The 24,771-nt window shown below is 42.6% G+C and overlaps 1 protein-coding gene and 2 long non-coding RNA genes across 6 annotated transcripts in view; 1 reads left to right on the top strand and 2 right to left on the bottom strand.

Annotated features, from left to right (window-relative positions):
* The window catches only part of GABRA2 (gamma-aminobutyric acid type A receptor subunit alpha2), a 69,483-nt gene that overhangs the window by 18,994 nt on the left and 25,718 nt on the right, over positions 1-24,771 (bottom strand). For all 4 annotated transcript variants that reach the window (XM_083755035.1, XM_083755036.1, XM_083755037.1 and 1 more), the window contains 3 exons: positions 23,009-23,076; positions 5,687-5,907; positions 4,485-4,567 (listed from right to left, as the gene is read on the bottom strand). In XM_083755035.1, the coding sequence (XP_083611161.1) occupies positions 4,485-4,567; positions 5,687-5,907; positions 23,009-23,076 (372 nt within the window). The remainder of the gene's footprint in view (positions 1-4,484; positions 4,568-5,686; positions 5,908-23,008; positions 23,077-24,771) is intronic.
* Positions 6,524-16,307, bottom strand: LOC310852175. The gene is made up of 3 exons (XR_014568008.1): positions 16,070-16,307; positions 10,257-10,327; positions 6,524-6,849 (listed from the first exon to the last, which is right to left on the bottom strand). It is a non-coding gene; the product is annotated as an uncharacterized lncRNA (long non-coding RNA).
* LOC310852185 lies at positions 16,379-18,571 on the top strand. The gene is made up of 3 exons (XR_014568018.1): positions 16,379-16,396; positions 17,664-17,849; positions 17,992-18,571. It is a non-coding gene; the product is annotated as an uncharacterized lncRNA (long non-coding RNA).

Here is a 24,771-nt window from a genome sequence, read left to right as displayed (position 1 = left end):
TATAGCTGCCACTGTTGCCCCATGCCCTTTTACTTTCTTCGGGAAATCAGTGTACCTAGTCCCTAACATCAGGTGCCTGTCATGATCCCCGAGCCTACAGTGTCACTGGCCAAGGAGCTGGTCTAGGTTCCTGACTATGAGTCTCATGCTGAAGATCAGGGATCATGAAATCCAAGGCTGGCAGGCAGAAGAGATCCCATAGTACCAGGGCCTGTAGAATCGAAGACAGGATTCTCAAGGGTGTGTTGAGTGCACCAGACACAGGAAATGCATTAGGTTGGAGACTGTGGCACTCAGGGAACATACCTCCATTTAGATGAGTGTTGGCCTTTTAAGAGACTCTAGTTCTTCAGAAGGGAACAGGACAAAGGAGAGGCAGATGCAGGCAGAGAGTCGAAAAGTTCACCAATAGCTATTGTTAGAGCAAGCTGCTCACTAGGAGCTCCCCTTGCACTGACCTACTGTGTCCTATAGGCTCCTCCAGAATAGTTCCTGGTGTACAACAACCTTCTGCAATGTGTGCTGCTGTGGCTTCATTGCAGGATGTGTTAGCTGTTGTAAACGAATAGTTGCCTCTGTTGGATCAGTGCTGGGAGACATCTCAATGTCATCTGGGCCAAGGGTAATGGGCTAAAGACTCATATTGCTGGTCCTTGGATGTTTCTTCAATCGTTGTCTCCTGCTGCACAGGGATCATTTTTCTCCCATCCAACAGGAATGGTGCTAGCTTCTTATAGAGCTTCTTACTCATTTTTCCCTCAGTCCCTGCATGCATGGCGAGCTCTTTTTTTGTTGTTTTGAAGACCTTCACTTTTTACCATCATGGGACAGAGATTATGGAACATCCCCTCTTGCACACTTTTTAGGACAGTCAATTGAAAACTACCTCATCCCTGAACTGAGAATGAAAGGTCTCCAAGGGCTGGATTGCTCAGCTACAGGTCTCAGAAGCCCATACCCTATACTTTGGATATATATGTGCCTCTCCCAGCTCCACCCCCAGACTGAGGTGTGAAGCATTTGACAAACAAATATTTGTTCATCTGCCTTATTCTAATCAAATTCAGAAGTTTTATTGTTGTATTTTAATGACGGCTGATGTATTTAATGATTGTAAACCACTTTGGGAGACAATTGTTCTGAAAACATGGTATCTGATACTTTAAGATGAATAAATAAACACCATCTCATCTTATTGCTCAAGCTCAGCTTCAATAATTAGGTGTGAAATGCAATAACAATTACATTCCTATTTTATAAAGCATGTTCCAGGTATCTGTGAGTAGACCACAATGTAGCATGATTGAATTTTACCCCCAATATAACTTGCTCCATAATTTGAGCATCTAAAACCCACCTATGCTGGGAAATGCCGTTTTCAAAAGCTAAAATCTTTTCTTTTCCATAATTGAACTTTAAACAATTGTGCTTACAGTAGATTAAAAACTGAGATAACAGGCATTTTAGCCCAAGTATAGAGCAAGAGGGGAAAACTGCATAAAGTAAGATACAAATTTTCCTATTACCTGCTGATTCAGGACCCTAAACTGTGTTTTATATAATTTACTTTTTATTTTGTTCTATGTATATCACAATGTTTTTGGTGCTATGACACAAATAAAGTTTCATTCATTCATTCCTATTACCTAGTTTTGGTAGGAGTCCATCTGGGTCATTTCAGACAGTTCTGGGATCATTTAGGAACAAATTAAACAAAGTAGCAGCAAGTATACATCCTTGCTTAACTCCCTTGCTTGTGGGTTTATCTTTAGTAAACTGTCCCTTATTACCACATCTGATTTGTGAAAGACTATTGCAATATAAAGGCAAAAGAGGAAGAAGCGAGAAGTCTTTTATCAACAAGAATTTCATCCACTTTCTGCCATAACTTGATGCTGGAAATATAACCAAAAGCTACCTTTAAATCCATGAAGGCAGCAAACAGTTTCACTCACAAGGTTCTTGTATATTTTTCAGGAAGGTGACCAAGGATCAGACAGTGATCAAGGGTTGAACAATCTTCTCTAAATGCTGCTTGAGAATCAGTAAGTATATTCTCAGATTCTAAGAAAGAAATCATTCCATTGCTTAAGAACCTGGCATACAACTCCCCCTTGATTGATGGCAGGCTAATAGGTTTACAGTTTCTCAGATCACAAGCTTGACCCTTTTTTTAAAAAAAAGGTACCACTATTGTTTCTTCCAGCTAGAAAGGATCATGCCAGAACAATTCATTGTAGTAAAAAGGGCATCCAACAATTGTGCCCACCAAAGTTGCCTTACTTTTATAAGTTTCAGAGGGATATTAATCAATCCTTGGATCCTTCCCACTCTTGATCTGAGGAATCACAGGTAAGACTTCTTTTACAGAAACTGGGTTCCATTTTGGTGTGACTCATAGCACAGCATCAAGTAGAGAGCCTAAATAAGATGTAATAGTATCATCTGTGTCTGTAAAGTTGGCTCTAAAGAGGTCCTCAGACATAGAGCTTGTGATCAAGAATGCAAAACTCCAGAGACCACTTGCCAGAAGGTTTTATGGTCTTTATTAAGGAAAGCATTTAAAAGCAGCATCCATGGATCACAAAAACCTGGTGCTCTTTGTGTGGTAATAAGGCCTTTAATTTTTTTCCCCTAATTGAAAATAACAAAAGGAAAGATTGCTTAGCCCTGACTTCCTGTAAGAAAAACAGGAGCCTTTTAGAGCCTTTCCCCATCAAACTGCACTCCTCATCAAACCATTGGACACTCTCAGCATTATACATTAGCATTTTCTTCTTTTAAAAAGGAAGCTTTTCACCCAAAGAGATGCTCTCAGCAAAAATTCAAATTAAAGATTCAAACACATCAGTGTTATCTACTTTTATTTGCTCCGTAGATCTTAACCAGAGCACATATTGTTTTTTTCTTTAGGTCGTGTCCAGGAATTAAAATCTGAGGCATCCAGAGCCCTTCCTTAACTGACTAGACCAGGGTTTCCCAAACTTGGGTCTCCAGCTGTTTTTGGACTACAATTGCCATCATCCCTGGCCACTGGTCCTGCTAGCTAGGGATGATGGGAGTTGTAGTCTAAAAATAGCTGAAGACCCAAGTTTGAGAAACCCTGGACAAAACAATGACCCTATTCAGTCACCAATGCCTCCCTTCCCTAAGGCCCTTTGAGGCTCTCCTGTTTGTCTGTGTCCACATGTGGACTAAGAGTGTCAACTAAGGATTCTTTCATTATGTAATTCTTAGGTGACTCAACCTATTTTACCTTGAAAACTTGCAAGAGCATTCACATCAAAAGAGACATCCTTTCTCCTGGGTGAGATGTGGTTGCTTAAATCTAACTGAGAGGCTGATGCCTAAGTTCAAAGCACAATGAATAAAACGTAATTCACAACCACAATAAAAATGTATATTATTACTACTTTGGTGAAGGACATTTTATCACAAAGGATTACACAAAGTGTGATCTGCAAACTAGCTTCAAAGCAAAGTTGATTCACAAAATGTCTGCTCAGAAGTCACAACAACCCATGTGATTTTACAAGCCATGGTTTTTTGTGTAGTGTCTGAGCCAAGTCTATACTTCTCAAAGGAAGAACAAAATATTAGTGAGATATATTGTCACCTTTCCACCACACAAACAAACAATTAAGCATGGACTCATACCAGTTAGCCTATCCTCATATTAGCCTGGTTCACACATCACTTTAAACCATAGTTAAGCTTAAGCACAGTGTGCTGGTACACGGGTTGGAATGGTTTGGCCCGTTTCTTTCTACAAAAAAAGTGAGCTGTAACCAAGGATTGTTCTTCGCTTGGGTTGAACATAACACTGAGCCAAACTATAGCAAAGCTCCAAACAGCCCTTTTAAATCATAGTTAAACTAAACTTTGACTTAAAGTGATGTGTGAACCAGCTCACTATTTAGTGCAAATGCATTTTCAGTTGCACTTATTTTGTACAATTTAAAAAGAGTATTTGTTGCATTAGAAGAGTATTGTAGAAGATTTTACTTGCTACAGCCTTCATACAAGTACAAAAGAACAAAACATTAAGATAAACTTCAGCTTGTGTAGGGACTGCATTGGCGTAATTTCAAAGCACATGTTTTTCAGATATTTTATTTCATATTCCACGCTACATCAGGTATGTAATTATTCTTATCCAGGTGCTGTATTAACAATTGTGTCACTCTGCTACTATAACGATTTAAACCTATTGGTCAATAAATGACATTACTTATGATGAATGCTGCAATTAGGCCATAATATCTTCTGGAAAAACAAGAACCCAGGGAATTAGCTAACATGTTCAAATACAAAAGCACTGGAAATGAATTATTTTAAATATAAAAAACCCCCAGAATATATAATGCAGCACAATGTTGCTGAAGCATACATAAATTGTGAGCAAGTCCAAGAGCAGAAATGAGATGTTGAACTACGTAAGATATTTACTAGCTATAGGCTGCGCTTTTAGCCATGTTACTTACAGCTGCCAAATTTCAATGGGCACGAATGGGCATCCATAGGGAAGTCTTCTAAGTGCATTGGACACTCAGCCTGGACAGTAAGCCTAAAAGGGAAAAGACCACTATACTTAAGTCTGCTGTTAAAGAGTCATGAAAAACAATTCCATAAAAATAAACTGAATTTACAGATTGCAGAGATTAATTACACAAAACGAATTAAAACTTAACCCTCTATTTGTCCTTTATTTGTTTTATTTCATCCTTCAGAGGACCCTGCCTCATCACAACAAAACAGATCCCAAAACTATAAGGCCAGCTGAATGAAATGGTGAATTATGGAACTACAGGTTACCCAGAAACATTCAGTTCAAATATATGTGCCACATGAACACAGAAGTCCAATTAAAGGCACGTACCTAAAAAATAAATAAATAAATATTGGTTGTTTCAATAAAAGCAGCCCCAAAAATAAATGAATCAAAGCAAAGACTCATCTAGCAAAACTAGAAACATGCAGCAAACTGGTTTGCATGAAACACTAAGTCAAACCATGGCTTAGTATGAACGTATAAGCATATGGGTTCCCATGGGCAACACACTAATTCCTTGGACCTCTTGCTTTGGGTTATTGATTCATCTGAACTCAGGCTCATAGGTGTTCTCATTCTAGACAAGCCATGTGCTGCAAACAAGGTTTGTGCTTGGTTTACAGCTTGTGGTTGGGCTGAAAAAGATGAGCCTAGGTTCAAATGCTAAGCCCTGGATAGCGCAACAGCAGAAATATCAGTAGAGGAGTGCAGTGGCTGCAGTCTCCTTTTTTTAGAATCCACATGTTCATGCAAAATGAACCAATATTTGCAAACTGATAAGTTTATGTATTTTTTTTGCAAATGTAACTGATCTCTGATCCACCTGTATTGGGGCATCTCAGAACTATTCATCTGCTAGTTTCATAGCATGCAATGGGTGGTATGTATGTGTGAATAGGCTACTAGGGGGGTCTTTAGATTAACAGGGCCCTGGGAAGGATGCAGTTCTTTTCTGCATCCAGTACCTCTGAGAAATGGATGGCGTATTTTGCCATGTTAGGAGTCTGCTTACCCGAGTGTTTGCTGCAGGATGCCGTGAAATGAGAGTGTTAATAATAGGGATCATGCTGGCTTGATGCTAAAGTGAGAACAGCTTACCAGGACAGTGATCAAAAGACAAAATAAAATGTGCACCTCATGGTATATAAGAGAGTCCCGTCATCTTGAATTCGTAGTAGCTTATTTGGCATTGTCATGTTGTGAGCTACTGACTTCTTTCCATTATGAAAGAATGTATCTGGAGTCCAGATTTTGCTGGCCATTAAATTGTTCAGTCGAAGAATGTTCATTGGACCCTTAAACTTTAATCTCTCATCTTTCCATCTTTGGCGGAAGAAAACATCTATTGTGTATTCCTGAAGTGGGGGGATAGTAAAAGTGTTTTAAAGTTAGTTACTATCAGTCCATCTCAATAAAGTGAAAGTAGCATATTACCAACCTGGAGAAAAAGCAAGGAGAGGCAGAACAATCAATACATATTTAGAAATTGTGTGTGTGTGTGTGTGTGTGTGTGCGCGCGCGCGCGCGCATACTTTCAAAGTTTTGCTGCATGTCTGCATGGCTCATGAAGTTTGCTGTGTACAATGCTTCCAAACTGTGTTTAAGTTTGGACTTTGGTGAGTGTAGTGGATAATATAGCATGAAGGGGAGAAAATAACCAAAAAATGATTCTCTTCATGCCATGACTTCATGAAGTTTCTGCTATCATTAAGAAGATATCCTAAACAGATCAGCAAGATCATAATGGGACTCAATATATGTTTAATATCTTTATTCACTTCGCTGCATTCATAAAAAACAGGTGCAGAAAAACTGGCCTATACATTAGATGCGATATTTTCAGACAGCAATAAATTTATTCTATCCTTCAATTTTATTACCTCCTTCAAAACATGTTTCTCATTTTTGAATGTTTTGTTTTAAAAGGTTGTTTTAAGTTCTTTAATAGGATATCCCCCAAAATACAAAAATTTTAAATCCTCAAAACTATGCTAAAGAATTTTGTTGCCTTAGCTATTCCCCTCATTAATAATTCACACAACGATAAACATACAGCTTCATTTTACTACCTAATGTGTTCCAACTTAATTTTGCTAGCTAATGTGATTCTATGATGGTTGCTTTGCATATCGACAGTCCCAGTTCCTTGCAATTCAGTAGAGTAATTGCAAAAAAAGTGAGGTCTTCTTGTTAATTTGTGCCACAGTAAATATTTTTAATAGGAGTACAGTGCAGCATTTGATACACTTCCATTCTGGTAATTTTCTTCTGGTAATGCAAACTTCAGTTTCAGCAGCCTGGAAAACAGGGAAATATCATCAGAATAGGTAAACCTGGAATACAATCCTCCACACACTTACCTGGGAGTAAGTCCCATTGAGCTCAATGAGGCTTACTCTTTTGTAAGAGTAATGGATAGGATTGCACTGTTGGCATGGATATTGTTTGCCCCTCTAGCCCCTCGAGGACAAGTCATGACAAACGCTTGATGTTTCAATGACTGTCTCACCAGAGTGGTGCATGCTCTAGTTATCTCTCGCTTGGACTACTTCAATGCACTCTATGTAGGGCTACATTTGAAGATGACCCGGAAACTGCAATTAATCCAGAATGCGGCAGCTAGACTGGTGACTAGGAGTGGTCACCAGGACCACATAACACCGATCCTGAGAGATCTGCATTGGCTCCCAGTATGTTTCTGAGCACAATTCAAAGTGTTGATGCTGAGCTTTAAAGCCCTAAACGGCCTCGGTCCTGTATGCCTGAAGGAGCGTCTCCACCCCCATCATTCTACCCGGACCCTGAGGTCCAGCGCCGAGGGCCTTCTGGAGGTTCCCTCATTGCGCGAAGTGAGGTTACAGGGAACCAGACAGAGGGCCTTCTCAGTAGTGGCACCCACCCTGTGGAACGCCCTTCCATTAAATGTCAAGGAAATAAGCAGCTATCTTATCTTTAAAAGACATCTGAAGGCAGCCCTGTTTAGGGAAGTTTTTAATATTTAATGCTGTATTGTTTTTAACACTCAAATGGGAGCCGCCTTCCTTTTGATCTGTGGATAATGATGATAATGATAGTGATAGTGATGACAACAACGTTATTGTTTATACCTCACCCATCTGACTGGGTTGTCTCAGTCACTCTGGACAGCTTCCAACGCATACAAAAACATAATAAAATATCAGGACAACAGGCACAGTTAGCAGGATTCCAGAGAAAGGATGCGTTGGGGGAGCCATAGCAGCCAGATGGCAAATTCCTGGCTGGAGTTAGGAAGATTGGGTGGGTGCCTGTGGCAGAGGTGCTGGATGGGCTTGGGGCTTCCCAGAATTGGTAACCTGTCTAAGTAGATCCAGCAGCTATAACCGCTGCCTATGAGTGGATGACAGGGACGCGGGTGGCGCTGTGGGTAAAACCTCAGCACCTAGGACTTGCCGATCGCATGGTCGGCGGTTCGAATCCCCGCGGCGGTGTGCTCTCCCGTCGTTCGGTCCCAGCACCTGCCAACCTAGCAGTTCGAAAGCACCCCCGGGTGCAAGTAGATAAATAGGGAACGCTTACCAGCGGGAAGGTAAACGGTGTTTCGTGTGCTGCGCTGGCTCGCCATGTGACCCGGAAGTGTCACGTGACCCGCTGGCCACGTGACCCGGAAGTGTCTGCAGACAGCGCTGGCTCCCGGCCTATAGAGTGAGATGAGCGCACAACCCTAGAGTCTGTCAAGACTGGCCCGTACGGGCAGGGGTACCTTTAATTTACCTTTACCTTTATGAGTGGATGAATTTAACCACTGCAGCCCTTGGGAAAAGATAAGCAGCCTTGGCAGTGGGCTGGCTGTTTCTGCCTGTGATGAAAATGCAGGGAGATGACTTGAAGGCTTTGCAGGAGTGGATGAAGGCCATGGAGGAGGATGTGGTTCGGGAAAGAGATATGCAAGCTACCGTCTGTGAAGTTGTAAGGGATTCAGGTGGAAAGTTAGAGAAGCAGGAAAAGGAGCTTCTCACACTGGCTTCTCAATGTGCACAGAAAAGGGGACACTGTTTGCATAGCCCTAGGGTGCAACTATTCTTGGTCAACCTGCTTGGTCACCATCAGGGTGGGATGATAAAGCTGAGGACAGCCCCTTGAATGAGGAAGGGGAAGTAGTGATGATGATGAGGGAATGAGGCTGGCTGCACGTCCTTTGATGCAGGCTAAAGTGAAATAGTGTAGGGTTGGTGCTGCCCCAGCCTTGCCAATCTAGGTGAATACTGTTCAGGATGATAAATCTGGTGAGCTCATGGAGCTGGCTAAGTAATTTCATCAGTAGCCACACAAAACACTGTTGGCCTGGCTGTTACATTTGTGGGTTGAAGGAGATGGCAGTTTGAGTCTCTTGCTGGGAGAGGCAGTGAGCAATGTGGCTGCACACCCAGCCCCAAGGCAGCAGCTGCATGGGTCTCAGAAGATGCAAGGCAATCACTGTTTGCTTGATTGGATTATAGCCATATATCAAGATACTTGGGGAGCAATAGCAGAGGTGGAGGCAGAACACCCCCATGGCATACACAGGCAATGGCAAGTCCGCTCCACTTACGACTGGGACTCCTACTGGCGCTTATGCAAGAACAGCCCCAAGATCTGGGTGGGCCTTGAAAGCAGTGCAAATTCTAGCAGGTGTGATAGACCCCTGACTACCAAGAAGAAGTGAAACTGATCCTCCAAGCTCCACAGAAGTTGGCCTATCAGGCTGGGGAAAGGTTGCTTCAACTCATATTGGAACAGGCTGTAGTGGCTGCAGTGTCAGGGGAAGCAAAGGGTTTGGCTCCACTCAGTCCACTGGTGGAAGCACTCTGGCCAATTGCAAGTTGCTGAAATGCTGAGCCCAGCTGGGACAGCTACTTGTGTAGTGCTGCTCCAAGGAGACAATGTGCCTAGAATTGTGCCTAAATGATATCTGTCTGCTTGTTCAAAGGTTGTACCTGGAGTGGACAGCGGCAGTCACAGCCATCATAATCTGGAGGGTCCCAGGGTTCCTCTACTGACTGTATCCACACTTGTGCCAAGATGTTCCTGTACCTCCTGTAGACCAGGAGCTTGGCTGTCATCAACTCCCACAGCGGCAGTGGAAATCTCTACCTCGATTGGACCCATCGATCAGCAGAAAATACTGGCTATTATAACTGCTGGATCAGCACACAGATGCCAGTGCAAGGACACAGTGGCTTCCTCAACATATTTCAAGCCATTGGATAAAAATGATTATTGTGTGGTGCAATGTTATTTGAATGCTATGCTAAGCAAGTGCACCCTGTCCTATCCATCAGTACCTCAGTGTGTACAAGAGCTGCTCTCTGATCTTACCTTCTCAGTCAATGCAATGAGACGAGAAGGGATAAAGTATCCTGAAGGTATTAGGGTCATACTAAGCAGATGTGGGATGGGGTCATATGGTTAACTCCTTTATATGCCATCAGTCAAGCTGGAGGGATTTGTTGGGACCAACAAAATGCAACGTACAGTAGACCTGGTAAAAGGGAACCTATATGGAGCATGGGATCAACACCCTTGGGTTGTTTCCTGGAGCCAGGACCACTACAGACATGTTATGGCCTGGGACTAACTGGACCAGACCCCTGGGATTTACTGGGTGAGAACAAATGGTACCTATTGGGTATGTGGGAACTATGCCTGGCTGTGGTTGCCCCCAGGGTGGCATGGATGATGTTACCTGGGTCTGCCTTGGGTACCGTATCAGATGATGCCAGCCCTGTCTAGTGACAGGGCATTAAATTGGCGAACCTGGAAAGGAAGATGGACTTTGATCAGTTTTTAACCATGGTGATTATTTAATAGTATTGATTCCACCTGCTGGAATTATATTCACCATGATGAAAGTCAATGAGTTTGCTGAGATAATGCAGGCAGCTTTAAACACACTGCACTGGGGTTGGCTGCCCTCAGTGAGGACGCCTCTGCCATGAAAGCAGCTGTCATGCAAAACAGGCTAGCTTTATATATGATTGCAGCTGCTCAAGGAGGGTGTTGTGCTTTTATAAAGCAGGGGCGCTGTATATATATCCAGATAAACTAGCTTCCTAAGTAAAAGGATGCATGCTTTGTATCAAGATAGCACTAAGACAGCCAACATGGAACAAGAAACATGGAGGATTGTGATATAGGTTCCAAAGGCTTGGAGGATGGTGGCACTGCTTATTAATTATTATTGTAACAATTACAGTGATACGGTTGATTTTTGTTGTTGTTGTGGATTTTGCTTGCAACTGAGTAACAAATGCACCACAAATGCCAACTCCCCTCCTTTGAGACCCCAAGGGAACTACGGAAGAACACATGGGGCAGATTGTGTAGATCCAAATGGTGCAAATGTCCTGGGAGGCCTGTAAATGTCACCTTGGTAGTCAAGATAACCCCGGGTTTGAAACTTTGAAGCCTTAGTTTTGGTTTAGTTAGTTTGGAGAGGGGAGGCTTCTTGTGCTGACTGCCTTATCTGAGAGATGGGTTGGGAAGGTGCCTCTAAGCAAGGGGTGTGTTAATTGGGCTATTATTTCCTTTAAATAATCAGAACCAGCGAAGGCGGTGAAGGTCCTGTGTGAGTGCCTGAAGGCGGTTGGAGGATGGATGGTGGCTAACAGATTGAGGTTGAATCCTGACAAGACAGAAGTACTGTTTTGGGGGGACAGAGGGCGGGCAGGTGTGGGGGATTCCCTGGTCCTGAATGGGGTAACTATGCCCTTGAAGGACCAGGTGCGCAGCCTGGGAGTCATTTTGGACTCACAGCTGTCCATGGAGGGGCAGGTTAATTCTGGGTCCAGGGCGGCTGTCTACCAGCTCCACCTGGCACGCAGGCTAAGACCCTACCTGCCTGCCGACTGTCTCACCAGAGTGGTGCATGCTCTAGTTATCTCCCGCTTGGACTACTGCAATGCGCTCTATGTGGGGCTACCTTTGAAGATGAAACTGCAATTAATCCAGAATGCGGCAGCTAGACTAGTGACTGGAATTGGCTGCCAGGACCACATAACACCTGTCCTGAGAGATCTGCATTGGCTCCCAGTACATTTCCGAGCACAATTCAAAGTGTTGGTGCTGAGCTTTAAAGCCCTAAATGGCCTTGGTCCTGTATATCTGAAGGAGCGTCTCCACCCCCATCATTCATCCCGGAAACTGAGATCCAGCACCGAGGGCCTTCTGGCGGTTCCCTCATTGCGAGAAGTGAGGTTACAGGGAACCAGACAGAGGGCCTTCTCGGTAGTGGCACCCACCCTGTGGAACACTCTCCCTTCAGATGTGAAGGAAATAAGCAGCTATCCTATCTTTAAAATACATCTGAAGGCAGCCCTGTTCAGGGAAGTTTTTAATATTTAATGCTGTATTGTTTTTAACATTTGATTGGGAGCCGCCCAGAGTGGCTGGGGAAACTCATTATTATTATTATTGTTGTTGTTGTTGTTGTTGTTGTTGTCATCTTACTTAGCTTGTTTAACATATTAGCCCCTCACAGACAAGTCATAATGAATGTTTGCTGTTTCGGAGTGCAGTAGGGCTCTGGAGGCTGTCTTATCAGTTTCACCTTCTTCTAATAAAGCACTAGCACGGATCACTCTGATGTTTTTGACATCTGTTTTTGGAACCCCTGCACCAACCCACTCACACTGGCCCTCCTTTTGGGCTTGTGGATCAGGACAGTTCTTGTTGAACTGCCACCCTCTTCAGTTATAGAACAGAGTCAAACTTGTTCAAAGTCAGAAGTGCTCTATAAGGTGAAATCTATGAAATATGGTTGGGCGCACACACCACTGAATTCAAAAGTAGACAACTAACCTAAAAGCCTCAAGATGAAATCTGGCTGAGCTTTCTCTATTCCTGTATGCAACATTCAATATAAGAGATATTCAGTTTTGGATGTGAGTGTGGGATGTGATGTTCCAAATTTGATTCAGTGTAGGCCATGGCAACATTCCCACCTTGAAAACTTCTCCTTTCGTTGCAGATGTTCTGTTATGCATTTGTATTCACTAAACAGTATCTCATAAATCTACTTGGTACAAGTAGATGTGAAATATTGGCATGTGTAAATTTCTGTAAGTGATAAAAGTATATGCCCACCTCCCTTGTGGCTGATAAATCAGAGAGTGAAATCCAGCTGCTCATCAGTTTAGATATCAGTGCTCTTGGATGAGAGGATGAATCTGGAGACATGCGAATGACTAGTCCAAAATCACTGTAGCCACGCCATTTCATGTTAGGGGTGTTTGGATCATACTTTTGGTAAACACAGACATTTTCATACATATTTTGCTTACAAATTATTGCTTCTCAACTTATATATACATATAAACAACACACACACACAATTCCTTGGCATACCATCTTCATAGTCATAAGGCAAATTTAGTGATAAGCATTTCTAATTTAATTTTGCCTTGTTTTAGTTTCAGAACTTTTAATAGCATTACTGTACTGTATCAGAAACACATCTAGGAAGCTAATTAAGCTCTTTTGCGCAAACAGCATTTTCAAGAACAAATGTTCAAAGCACACACTTCTGCCAGGTATCTGAGCATAGATGTTTTATGATATATACCTGAGTGAGACACACTCAGAAAAAGTGGTGTGGCTCCCTCAATTCATTTTGTTGATGAGTAATTCCTTACTGCTCCCTTTTAATGAATTCTAACCTTTGTGCCAAACATCAATAAGGATTCTGAAGAAAGTTCCTTAACAACAGTAATTAATCAAACTGGATTTAAGCTTGTTGGTGTCTTTGGTATCTTATCTCTCTTACATCGTAGATGTTGATTCATATTATGGATGCTTGTTCGGTATTATTTTATTAACACTATTGCTACATGTTTGTCATGGTCTTTTGGCCAGAACAATAAACTTACAAACTTGAACAACAGTAATTAGAGATAGACAAATCTGTCCATTTCAGTTTCTCACCCCCCCCTTAAATGCATTTTGCCGCGTTTCTGCATCAGTTTGATTAAAAAAAGAAAAGGTCTCACAAAAATTCATCAGCATTCTGATGCATATTTCTTCTAATACACACATTTTGCAAACATATTTTCCATATTATGAGCATTTCTGTTATCTGCACTAATATGTACACTTTTTTTGATACACTTGACCCTAATTTAACATTGAGGGAGGGGCGGGTTTGCAGAACCAAAATCACAAAATTAAAAGAGAAGCAAATTTTGACGGCTACTTGCATTTCGGTTGATGCATTGCTTCGAGAAGCATGGATTAGGTAAGTCCGTGTTGAAAAGTGACCCAAACTGAATTTCTCTCCCATCCTTAATAGTAACTGTGTATTCCTCAAGCAATTCCCAAATGGCGAGAAGTTTCAAGGATGCAACACATACTGAACTATTGAAAATTCCATACATCTCTCTCATATATTCAGCACAGGGGTCTTTCCAGTGTCCCAGTGCACTCTTCAGAATTGTCATCGGGACCTCATAAGTGCCAAGTAGCAAAAGTATGACTGGGTTTTCACCAGAATAGAAGTTCTAAAAGCCTATTCTACTACAGTCATACCTTGGTTACAGATGCTTTGGGTTGCGCGATTTTGGGTTGTGCACCGCGCCGAACCCAGAAGTACAGGAACGGGTTACTTCCTGGTTTCAGCGCTTGCGCATGCGCAGAATAGCCGAATTGCAACCAGTGCTTGTGCAGGCATGGTGGTGTGGGTTGCAGATACTGTGGGTTGTGAACGTGCTTCCCGCACAGATCACGTTCGCAACCGGAGCGTCCACTGTATTACATGAGCAGCCTGGGAACAACTGAGGCACAGTCCCCACTCCTCCCCCAAAATACCAAAGGGGTAGAACAAGAGGTTTATGTGGGAAGAATCTGTAATATGCCTCACTATAACACCATCTGCATCGCCAAAACTCTCCAATGAATTGCCTAAACTTCAGTCTGGGCAACTGCAAATATGACTTGCATGGCCAAGACTCCTCTAATACACCGAGGGGTCAGTAAAAACCCTCCCTTCCTGTTGCAGTGAAACTGGGGCTTCAGAAAGAGTCCAATACATGATGGATTTAACAGTTAAAATACTTGGGACAGCACTGAATTCCTACAACATGGCAACGAAGAGAATGGGGGCAGGGGATACCACACATTTTTTATCCATCCTTCTTTTTCCTGATTGTAAGGAAATGTGCTGTACATTTTTCTAAATGAAGTGAATGTGCAATTAGCTATTTAAATCAGGACTTAATGTTATAGGTTTCCTTTGTCAATTATGGTGATTAACTGTTCAGAGTTCCTGATTTGTTTTTCTGTTTTGTGTTTTAGGGGAGTAACTTTCTTTTTAATTTTTTAAAGTGAACACAGCTTTTCCTCTCAGGCTAATGTCAGAATAAATTTACATCACTGGCTTCTTTGCAATTCTTTAGGGCTTTTTCATCACAACACTAAGCTTACACATTTCATAAAAACAGCTACAAGACAGCTGAATCTCCAAAGGTGCAATCTGCTTCATCCTTGCACTTTGCCTTCCTTTTGATGGTCTCTATTATTCTACATAATAAAGCCGAAAATCATCTCTGCATCCTTCACTCAAAGCATTGTTACTAATGCACTGAGCCTAAACTTGTAAAGCAGTGATTGAAAGTAAGGTTAGATTGGGAACAAATAGAGACATCCAGCTTACTTCGAAGGAGTCTGGGGGGCAGAATACCATGCAGTTGCATGTACCTAGTACACCGTGAAGTGAAAAGCAAATGGAGAGAAAAAGACTGCTTAGCTTTTGCCCTTTAGTCTATTTCCCCCCGAAACTGCACCACACCACCAAGCAGCTTTTATCTCTGCAAAGTTCTAGATCTAGTGAGATAAAATGGGTCTAGATCTAGAATACTGGTGGGAATACACAGCTGAGAAATACAGAGTTTCACTGCATGCAATTGCAGGATAACATGTAAAGGTAAAGGGACCCCTGACCATTAGGTCCAGTCGTGACCGACTCTGGGGTTGCGGCGCTCATCTCGCTTTATTGGCCGAGGGAGCTGGCGTACAGCTTCTGGGTCATGTGGCCAGCAGGACTAAGCTGCTTCTGGCGAACCAGAGCATTGCAAGGAAACATCGTTTAGCTTCCCGCCGGAGCAGTACCTATTTATCTACTTGCACTTTGATGTGCTTTCGAACTGCTAGGTTGGCAGGAGCAGGGACCAAGCAACAGGAGCTCACCCCGTCACGGGGATTCGAACCGCCAACCTTCTGATCGGCAAGTCCTAGGCTCTGTAGTTTAACCCACAGCGCCACCCATGTCCATTTTAGTATAAGATATAGTTTTTACCTAATGAAGTGAATCTCTTTAATGCTCCAGGCTGACACAGATGCATATTCCTGCATTACAGGTGGTTGGACTAGATGATCAGCAGGGTCCCTTCCAATGCTACAATTCTATGATTACATTACTCTAGGCATGAAGCAAGAGGTGTCTACTAATATGCAGGGCAACCTATATCATTTGATACTCATCTTAAGTAAGACCATTGGGGTTCTTACCTGTAAAGGGGATACCCCTACATGTAAAAAGATGGGCTCAGTGGGACTTGAGCTCCACCTGGTGGTTGAAGGCAAATCTGTAGCTCCAAATAGAGTCTTCAAAAATCCCTATCACTTTTGAAATTCTCAGTTTTCCACTATGACAAGCCAGAGAAGGAGAAGCAGAACAGATAACAGGAACAGCCAACGAAAAACAAACAAAGAAACAAAAAACACTCTCCTGGGATAAATAACCAATAAAAAGTGGGGGGGGGGACGGGACTCAGACAGACTGGACCATGCGTAGGTCAAAAAACTCAGACAGGAAGAAAAAAACTATATAACAAGGTGAGGCCTGGAGGTCATATTGTTACATGCACAGAAATCCCCCTTTGTGAGGGGGGTAGGAATGTCAATTCCAGATGAAAACCCTGTTCGATGGTCTCCAGGACCCAAAGGTCTGACATGATGGCCTGACATCTGTAAAAATGAAGGGAGAGAAGACCTCCTATAGGCTGGTTTCAGAACTGATGCTTGTATCTTCTGAACTAGTTGAATGAACGAAATCTAAGGAATGTTTCTTGTTGCTGGCTTCCAGTTCCCCTGAGAGCTTTATTCCAGGAGCAATAGGAGGACCAAACTTCTCTTCCACTTCTGTTGAGTCTGAGAAATCAAAGGGCCTGGTAGGATTGTTGGAGGATCTGGTAGGACTGGTAGGATCTGAAAGGAGCACTTGTCATCCTCCTTATGGGCTTGAGGGCAAGGCCTTATTTTCATCCTTTGATTCCACAAGCACATCCTGGAGTGCAGCAGCTCTTAAGAGCATTACCCCCCCCCCCGCCGCCATAGATTTTCATAGCTGAACTGGAGCAGAAGAGAACAACCACCTCCCAGTGGCACAACCAGAGAACTCTCCTTACCAAGTCACTTGCCACCAATAAGCAACCTGAAAACTGAATCACATCTGAAATAAATGCTGCCAACTTTTAAAGCTTAAGAGAGTATTGAGCTATGGGTTAGCCTCATCCAGCAGGTCCTCCAGTCTCAAGAGAGAAGCTTTGGCAAATATGGGGGCAGAAGAAGTTACCCACACCACCGACTCCCGCATGCACTCACTTGAGACCCAAATCCAGTTCCTGCTCTGTTGTGCATCCAAGTCCTTAGGATGAAGTATGTGATGGGCTGATCCTGTCACCAGTGCATCAACAAGCAGCAATTTATCCTTGCAACTGATCCATGACTTGTTGCTCCAACCTTTAATGATCGTTGCATTAGCCACGGTTGTGTTGGAGAGGTGTATCCAGTTCAGATTCAATAACCTTAGGGACTAAGGCAGGCAACTTCACCATCTTGGACTTGGGTTTAGGATCCAGACATACAGAACTCTGCTCTCACCCCACTGCTGCTGCCTCCACCTCCCAGCTTGTATAAATTCAGCCTGGACAGTGAAGACACCACTAAGAAGCCTTGTCTGGCACTCAAAATGGAGGGGGGAAAGCTATTTAAAGGCACTCCAAGAACCAGGGCCTTGTGAGGCTTCCACAGTTGCTTTTTGATGCAAGGGAGGCAGGAATTAGTGGAAATTACTATGTCTGCCTTTTTTTTTCCTGCACAGGGGCTGAAGTTGAAGCTAGCTAGCACCAAGAGAGCTGAGAGGCCCACAAATGCTGTTTGCAGGGAATGGAAGACTTCTTGAGAGCTTTCACCACGTTGTGTGGCAGTAACTGAGAACAAATGGGGTTGGAGAAAATGGAATATGGAAATGAAATGCCCGCACACAGATAAGGATCTTAAGGCTGAGGTAAAAACAGCTGGTCCTGCCATGGAGACAGAGAAATATTGGGTCACAGAGACAAAATGAGAATGGAATTCAGGGCTAAGGAAAATGGCTGGCAGGAGGGAAGGGAAGGAGAAAAACACTACTCTTCTTTTCTATTTTTCAGAAACAGAAGGAGGCAGCACACAAAAAAAAAAAACCCAAACACACAAAAACAGAGAGAGGAAACAAAGAAAATAAAACTACAAGCCTGAACCAACAAATGAAATCTCAGAGAGGTAAAAAGGAACCGCTTTATTGAAGGCAAAATTGAAAACTGAGGATTCCACAGGAGACAGTAGTAACTTTTGAAGATTCTATTTCTTTTGCCTTCAAGAGCTTGGTAGAGTTCAAATCCCACTTGCGGTCATCTTTACAAGCACAGAAAAATATCTGACTTACGTTATCTCATTTCTGTCTCTGAAAAACATGTAGCACCCATACTCCCCCTGTTCATGTGGTAGATGTCAGGAAACACAAGCTGCCCATGTCCTATGCAATCTGCACAGGAGGAAGGAAGAGAAGCAACATGGTGAAGCCAAAGCCTTCGCTCCAATTCCTTGTCTCCATTTTCCTTTCCCGCCCCATATATTGTTTTAGGATTAGCTTAAAAACATAAGTAAGCATGTGTCTACATGCCAGATTCTGGATTTCTTTCATCACTTTGCCCCATTTTACTGTATTCAAGAAATGAGAATCCAGAGGAGGATAAGGAGGAGATGAATTAGCAAGACTAGAGTGATGGGCTGGTTTCTCTGTGGTTCTCTCTTGAGTTCAATAGACAAAGGTTGCAAGTTGCAATCCAAGTCAAAAATTGCCACATCTAGGATGGAGGGATGGGGAGAGAGTTTCCCCTGAACTTCTCTGTTGCCTCCAACCATCATAATGATAGGCATTTTCTTCAGGACTCTAAACAGTTGTAGATGTGGGAATGTTCAGGGTGGAAGGAGAGGATATATTGTTTATTAATATCCTTCCTAACTTGCGCTAGCAAGTTCCTTTACTTAGCAGAGTGCATTCCCCTTTACACAGCAGAAAACGAGTTGCAAACTCGTGTGAGTTTCTTGAGACAATACACAATTCAATCTGGCTTGTCCTGGAAAGACCCCTTGAATCCCTCCTAAAAGGATAAAGACACCACAGTCTTATTCATAAGCAATGATTAGGCAGAGCACAGCATGATCCCTGAAGGCAGGCTTAAGGTTTAAAGTTACAAACGTATAAAAACAGGTTTACCCCATAAGGGAGATGGCCTGAGGGACCGCTTGGCTGGAAGTTTGCAGGATGAAAAGAAGATGGAAAAGGGGAGAGAGTGGTAGCATGCCTTGGCCTTTTACCAGGTCTGGAAAGGTCAAGCCCTCCCACTAGTCACATGCAAGGAAGGATGCTCCAGGCCAAGAGGAACCGTTTCGACTGGCTGGACCATGGGTAGGCAACCTAAGGCCCATGGGCCACAAGCGGCCACGGGGATTGTTTAACCGGCCCACAAGCTGCCCCCAAACTGAGCTGCCTGCCCGGCGAGTCCCCTCGCACTGTACTAAACCAGCGCAGCGTGGCGGGGGACTCACTTCTGCGGTTCTGGAAAAAATCATGTCTGCGCATATGCCGGAAATCGTGGGCACGTACACAATCCGGCCCACAGGGGGATCTCCGCTGGAGTGAACTGGCCCAGGCGAGGTAAATCTTGCCAACCCCTGGTAAACCTTGCCAAACATTCCCTTGCATGCCCACTCTAGGAAAACAAGGAATGTTGTACTTGACTGCTCTCAGTGGATTACATCCCACAATAGAAGTAATTCAAATAGGGGGAAACATGGCCTTGTTTATCATAGCTTCATCGGTAGCTTACCAGTTTTCCCGCTTCTATTTATGTATTAGGCTCACACTTCATTAAAGTGGTGTACAGCAACAACCTCTGAGGTAAATAGCTCAACTGGTAGAGAATGAGACTCCTTAATCTCAGCATCATGGGTTCAAGCACCATATTGGGTGAAAGATTCCTGCCTTGCAGGGGGTTGGATAAGATGACCCTAGTGACCCCTTCCCAACTCTACAATTCTTTGATTCCATGTCTGGCTGACAGATAGGGACTTGACTGGAGCCAACATGGGAGCTTTGTGAGTAGGGGTTTCAATCTTGTGTTTCCACCACTAAATGCATATGAGGTGGCTCTGAACAATGGATAGTCAGAAAACCAAGGAAAGACAATGCCAAAATAATAATCTTATGCTATAAAACGAAGAGGTTTTGTTTTTGTCTTTTTAAAAAACTTCCTTTGAAAAATAAAAAGAAGCAAAAATTAAAACTAATTGCATCTCGTTTCCAAATAAATGTTTATTTTCCAAACTATACTGAGAAGCTGAACACGGTATTTCTGTGTCACTGCACACCAAAAGCAATCCTGCTCAGAAGATCTCTCATTAATTTCCCCTTTTAAAGTATGGGGTATATTATTTCAGGCTTGTCCCTGCACAGAATTATCTGGAAGCTGGCTATTCAACATTGCCAACATTTTTATTTTTAAAAAGTGGAAAGTAACTTTCACGTTTTCGAGTTAATGTCGGCCCTTGGCATTAGTAAACACTTTAACCACTTTTATATAGCTGACTACTGAGACCTACAGCTAATGACTGTGGCTGTCATTTTGAGGCACAGATTTTCATTTCCATAAGTGCTCTCTGGAGAACAATCATTTCTGTAAATGCTAACTAGGATTCTGTTATCCATTGCTGTGTGTCTTATGTTCTCATTTACACCCAAGCAAAGCAAGTGCGAAATGCTGCCAAGTGAATTCTCCACCCACCTCACTAGATTTTTTTTTAAAAAAAATGTGTTTCACACTTAACATGTGCCGCAATGGCAAATCAGGCCCACAGTGACCAATATCAATAAAATAATGCGTCTGCTAAAGTAAGATGTAACGCTTTGTGTCATATGGATAAAATTTTGCTATTCACTTGAGTAACTGCTATACTTAATCATTATGCATAAACCACATATGCTCTATAGCCAGTTGTCTTCTTGAAGTGTATGTTACTTCAGCAGGGATTTGAGAAGTGTAACAAGAGCCCTTCCACTAATGAGAAATGCCCTGGACAAATTCAAATGGCATATCGTTTAACACTTGTCAGGCGAAACGAGCAGCACTGGTGTAATAAAAAGGAGCTCAACATGATACATCAATAATCTGTGTTCATGTTAGTGAAGAACCCATTTTGACTGAAATCAAAACATGTGACAAATTCAGCGACAACTGGTGACAAGAGTTGCATTAGATGTAACATTGGCTAAGTTGAGTCGTTTGTATTTTTTGTTTAACAAAGGGAGCACTGTGATTAAGGGAGCCAATGCCCTGATCTCACTATCTTCTATCAAACAGCTGCTTCAGTAAAACTATGAATCTCAACAGTCTATTTATTGCTGAGGTTTCTAATAATGAAATTCATAACAACATGTCATCAGCGTAGTAGTTTTTATGGGCTCTTGCAGTTGCTTACTACTGTATTATATTTGTATTGCACACTTCTCTATAGCAATTATGCATGGATCTGTGGTGTTTCTAACTTTGGTCTACAGACTAGAATGATTAATTACTTTTCGGTAGATGGTAGAAGTATGTACTTCCTGGTTGAAAAGCAAATGTCATCATGTAATGAAGCTTCCTAGTCAACAAATTAATGAGGCCATTTCTTGTTTTTTATTCTGATCCTGGTAAGCTACTTTGCATATCATTTACCCTTCCTTGGTAAAACTGTCACACTCTTCATCCCACCAAGAGAAGCATTCTGACTTCACATTAAAGCCCTTCAAAATAAGCTGTTAGTTACAACTCCAAATATTTTATTCTTGCCCATAATGGCCTCTTCTTGCGTTGATCAAGTACACTGCCTGCTGCCCATGGTTTTCTCTAGCAGAACATTTGATTCTTTCTTTGACACCGCATGATATTAAGATCAGCTTCCATGTGATCCTTATGAGAGGAGCTCAAAGTCTCATGGACTCCAGGATGGCAACCTTCTCAAACTGCCAGATTGTAGATTACTTAAAAGGCATGTCCTAAGCTGCCTGCAGGGTCTTCAGTCTTCAGCCGTGCCTGACAGAAAATGCTGCTGTAATTGGATTCTGTGAGTCTGACACTGGGTCAGGCTTGAGTTTTGCTCTCCAAGGTTGAAAGAGTAATTACTACCGGAAACAAATGTGTAAGTGCTAGTTTGATATCTTGGACCTTTACCTTGGACTGATATCTCACCCCGATGTGGTAAAAATGGTTGCTTAGTTTTACCTGTACGGAAATGAATCGGTAACACACCATGTGTGTGTCACACATTTGTGTACCATGTGCTTCCTGAAAAGTCAAAATGTCATTACTAATCTTCTTTTGAGTGACTCTTTCAGAAATGGTATTTTTTCCCTCTTCCCCTCCCACAATCAATGAATTCACCTCTTCAAGCACATAAGCCTCATATGCCTGTAAACACCCTTTATAGCTAAACTATGTTATCTTTTTTTATTAGAATCAGACCGTTTGTGTTCTAGCCCCAATATATGCATTTAGAGAATGGTGCCTCCAAATGGTTCATTCTTGGAGGCTGAGAGATCTCACTAAATGTTCCTCAGCAGCTCACCAATATATATTGCGAGTTCACAGTACACAGTACACAATATATATTGCCAGTGATTGAAGTTACAGCCAGTCTATTATTGGAATGGGAAGCTGCCATGCTCAGTGGCTGATTCTCATTTTCATAAAACTAGAAGCCTGAAGTCAACAACACTGGCTGATAAATTCCAGCACACCCGTTCTCTCCAACATCCCCACCAGATAGTCCATCTGCAGACTCATTCACTTTATACCACAACTGAAAATGAGGTTACAACTGAAAATGAGGTTGGCCAATCAAAGTTCCTCATCTTCATCGAGCTTTGTTTGATATGGCATGGCAACTAGCCCTGAAGTCTGGAGTGCTTCTCTGATACTCAGATTTCATAGCTGTGCCTTGGAAGTTCCTGGCCATCATCAAGATAATACAGTAATACAATTTAGCATACTGGTTCCTTGTGAAATTTCTGTAAAATGGTTGGGGGGTATATATTTTTAACAAAATAATTTCATGCCAAAATTTATTTCGCTTTGGGGAACTCACCATGTCTGTATCTGAAACTGGTCCAAAGCTGGTCACATATATGTTTGTGAAGACTTCAGTTGTACTGTCTGGCATAAGAAAATAAAAACAAGTGTGAGGATGTAGGTTTCTCCCTTTTTACAAGTATGCTGAGAAAGATCCTATGGTGTATTTTCTTCAATAAATGAAGCATTTTATTATTATTATTATTATTATTATTATTATTATTATTATTATTATTAAATACAGACGTGAGTAACTTGGTGGCCACTGAAACTGGACCCAGTTAAAATTCTGGACTTCTTGTTGCAGGAAACTAACAGCCTTAAAATACCATATTTGCATAAATACATTGAAAAGCAAATCACCCCAAAGGCCAATAGATAGGTAGACTGCATTCATGTTGTTCTGTATCTCTTAATTCAGAATGTGAGATATCTAGGGATAGCCTTTTAAAAATGCTGTAGAAATCTCAGTATTTTATATAATAATTAATAATAATAATAATAATAATAATAATAATAATAATATATTACTTAAACCCCGCCCATCTGGCTGGGCTTCCCCAGCCACTCTGGGAGGCTTCCAAAAGAATGTTAAAATACTGTGATACATCAAACATTAAAAGCTTCCCTAAACAGGGCTGCCTTCAGATGTCTTCTAAAAGTGTGGTAGTTGTTGTTCTCTTTGACATCTGGTGGGAGGGCGTTCCACAGGGAGGGCGCCACTACCGAGAAGGCCCTCTGCCTGGTTCCCTGTAACTTGGCTTCTCGCAGTGAGGGAACCGCCAGAAGGCCCTCGGTGCTGGACCTCAGTGTCCGGGTAGAATGATGGGGGTGGAGACACTCCTTCAGGTATACTGGACTGAGGCCGTTTAGGGCTTTAAAGGTCAGCACCAACAATTTGAATTGTGCTTGGAAACGTACTGGGAACCAATGTAGGTCTTTCAAGACCGGTGTCATATGGTCTCGGTGGCCGCTCCCAGTCACCAGTCTGGCTGCTGCGTTCTGGATTAGTTGTAGTTTCCGAGTCACCTTCAAAGGTAGCCCCACGTAGAGCACATTGCAGTAGTCCAAGCGGGAGATAACCAGAGCATGCACCACTCTGGCGAGGCAATCCACAGGCAGATAGGGTCTCAGCCTGCGTACCAGATGGAGCTGGTACACAGCTGCCCTGGACACGGATTTAACCTGTGCCTCCCAATATAATTATTTTGGGCTCTAGCTTTTGAGATTTAGAATATGTATTTACTATAAGCACATGCCTGGAACAATAGGAGATGGAGGCTTACTTTTAAAGTAAAATTTAGGAAAATCAACAAGAGACAAAATATGGCAGAAAGGTAAAGTGAGCATGTTTCCTCCCTTTCAGGGTACAGTAGTAAAATTCCAGACTTTTTCTCACTCTCAGATGCTCCAGTTTAGATTAACATATTTCCCATTTTAACCAACACCAAAATAATTTTCAAGTCTGGTTAAAAAAGGTAAAGGGACCCCTGACCATTAGGTCCAGTCGCGGACAACTCTGGGGTTGCGGCGCTCATCTCGCTTTATTGGCCGAGGGAGCCGGCGTCCAGCTTCCGGGTCATGTGGCCAGCATGACTAAGCCGCTTCTGGCGAACCAGAGCAGCACACGGAAACGCCCTTTACCTTCCCGCCAGAGCGGTACCTATTTATCTACTTGCACTTTGATGTGCTTTCAAACTGCTAGGTTGGCAGGAGCAGGGACCAAGCAACAGGAGCTCACCCTGTTGCGGGGATTCGAACTGCTGACCTTCTGATCGG

This window comes from Podarcis gaigeae, assembly GCF_964106915.1.
Source record: "Podarcis gaigeae genome assembly, chromosome: 9".
Classification (NCBI taxonomy): Eukaryota; Metazoa; Chordata; class Lepidosauria; order Squamata; family Lacertidae; genus Podarcis; species Podarcis gaigeae.
The sequence above is the reverse complement of the archived record's forward strand: the minus strand, read 5'-3'. Positions and strand labels throughout refer to the sequence as shown.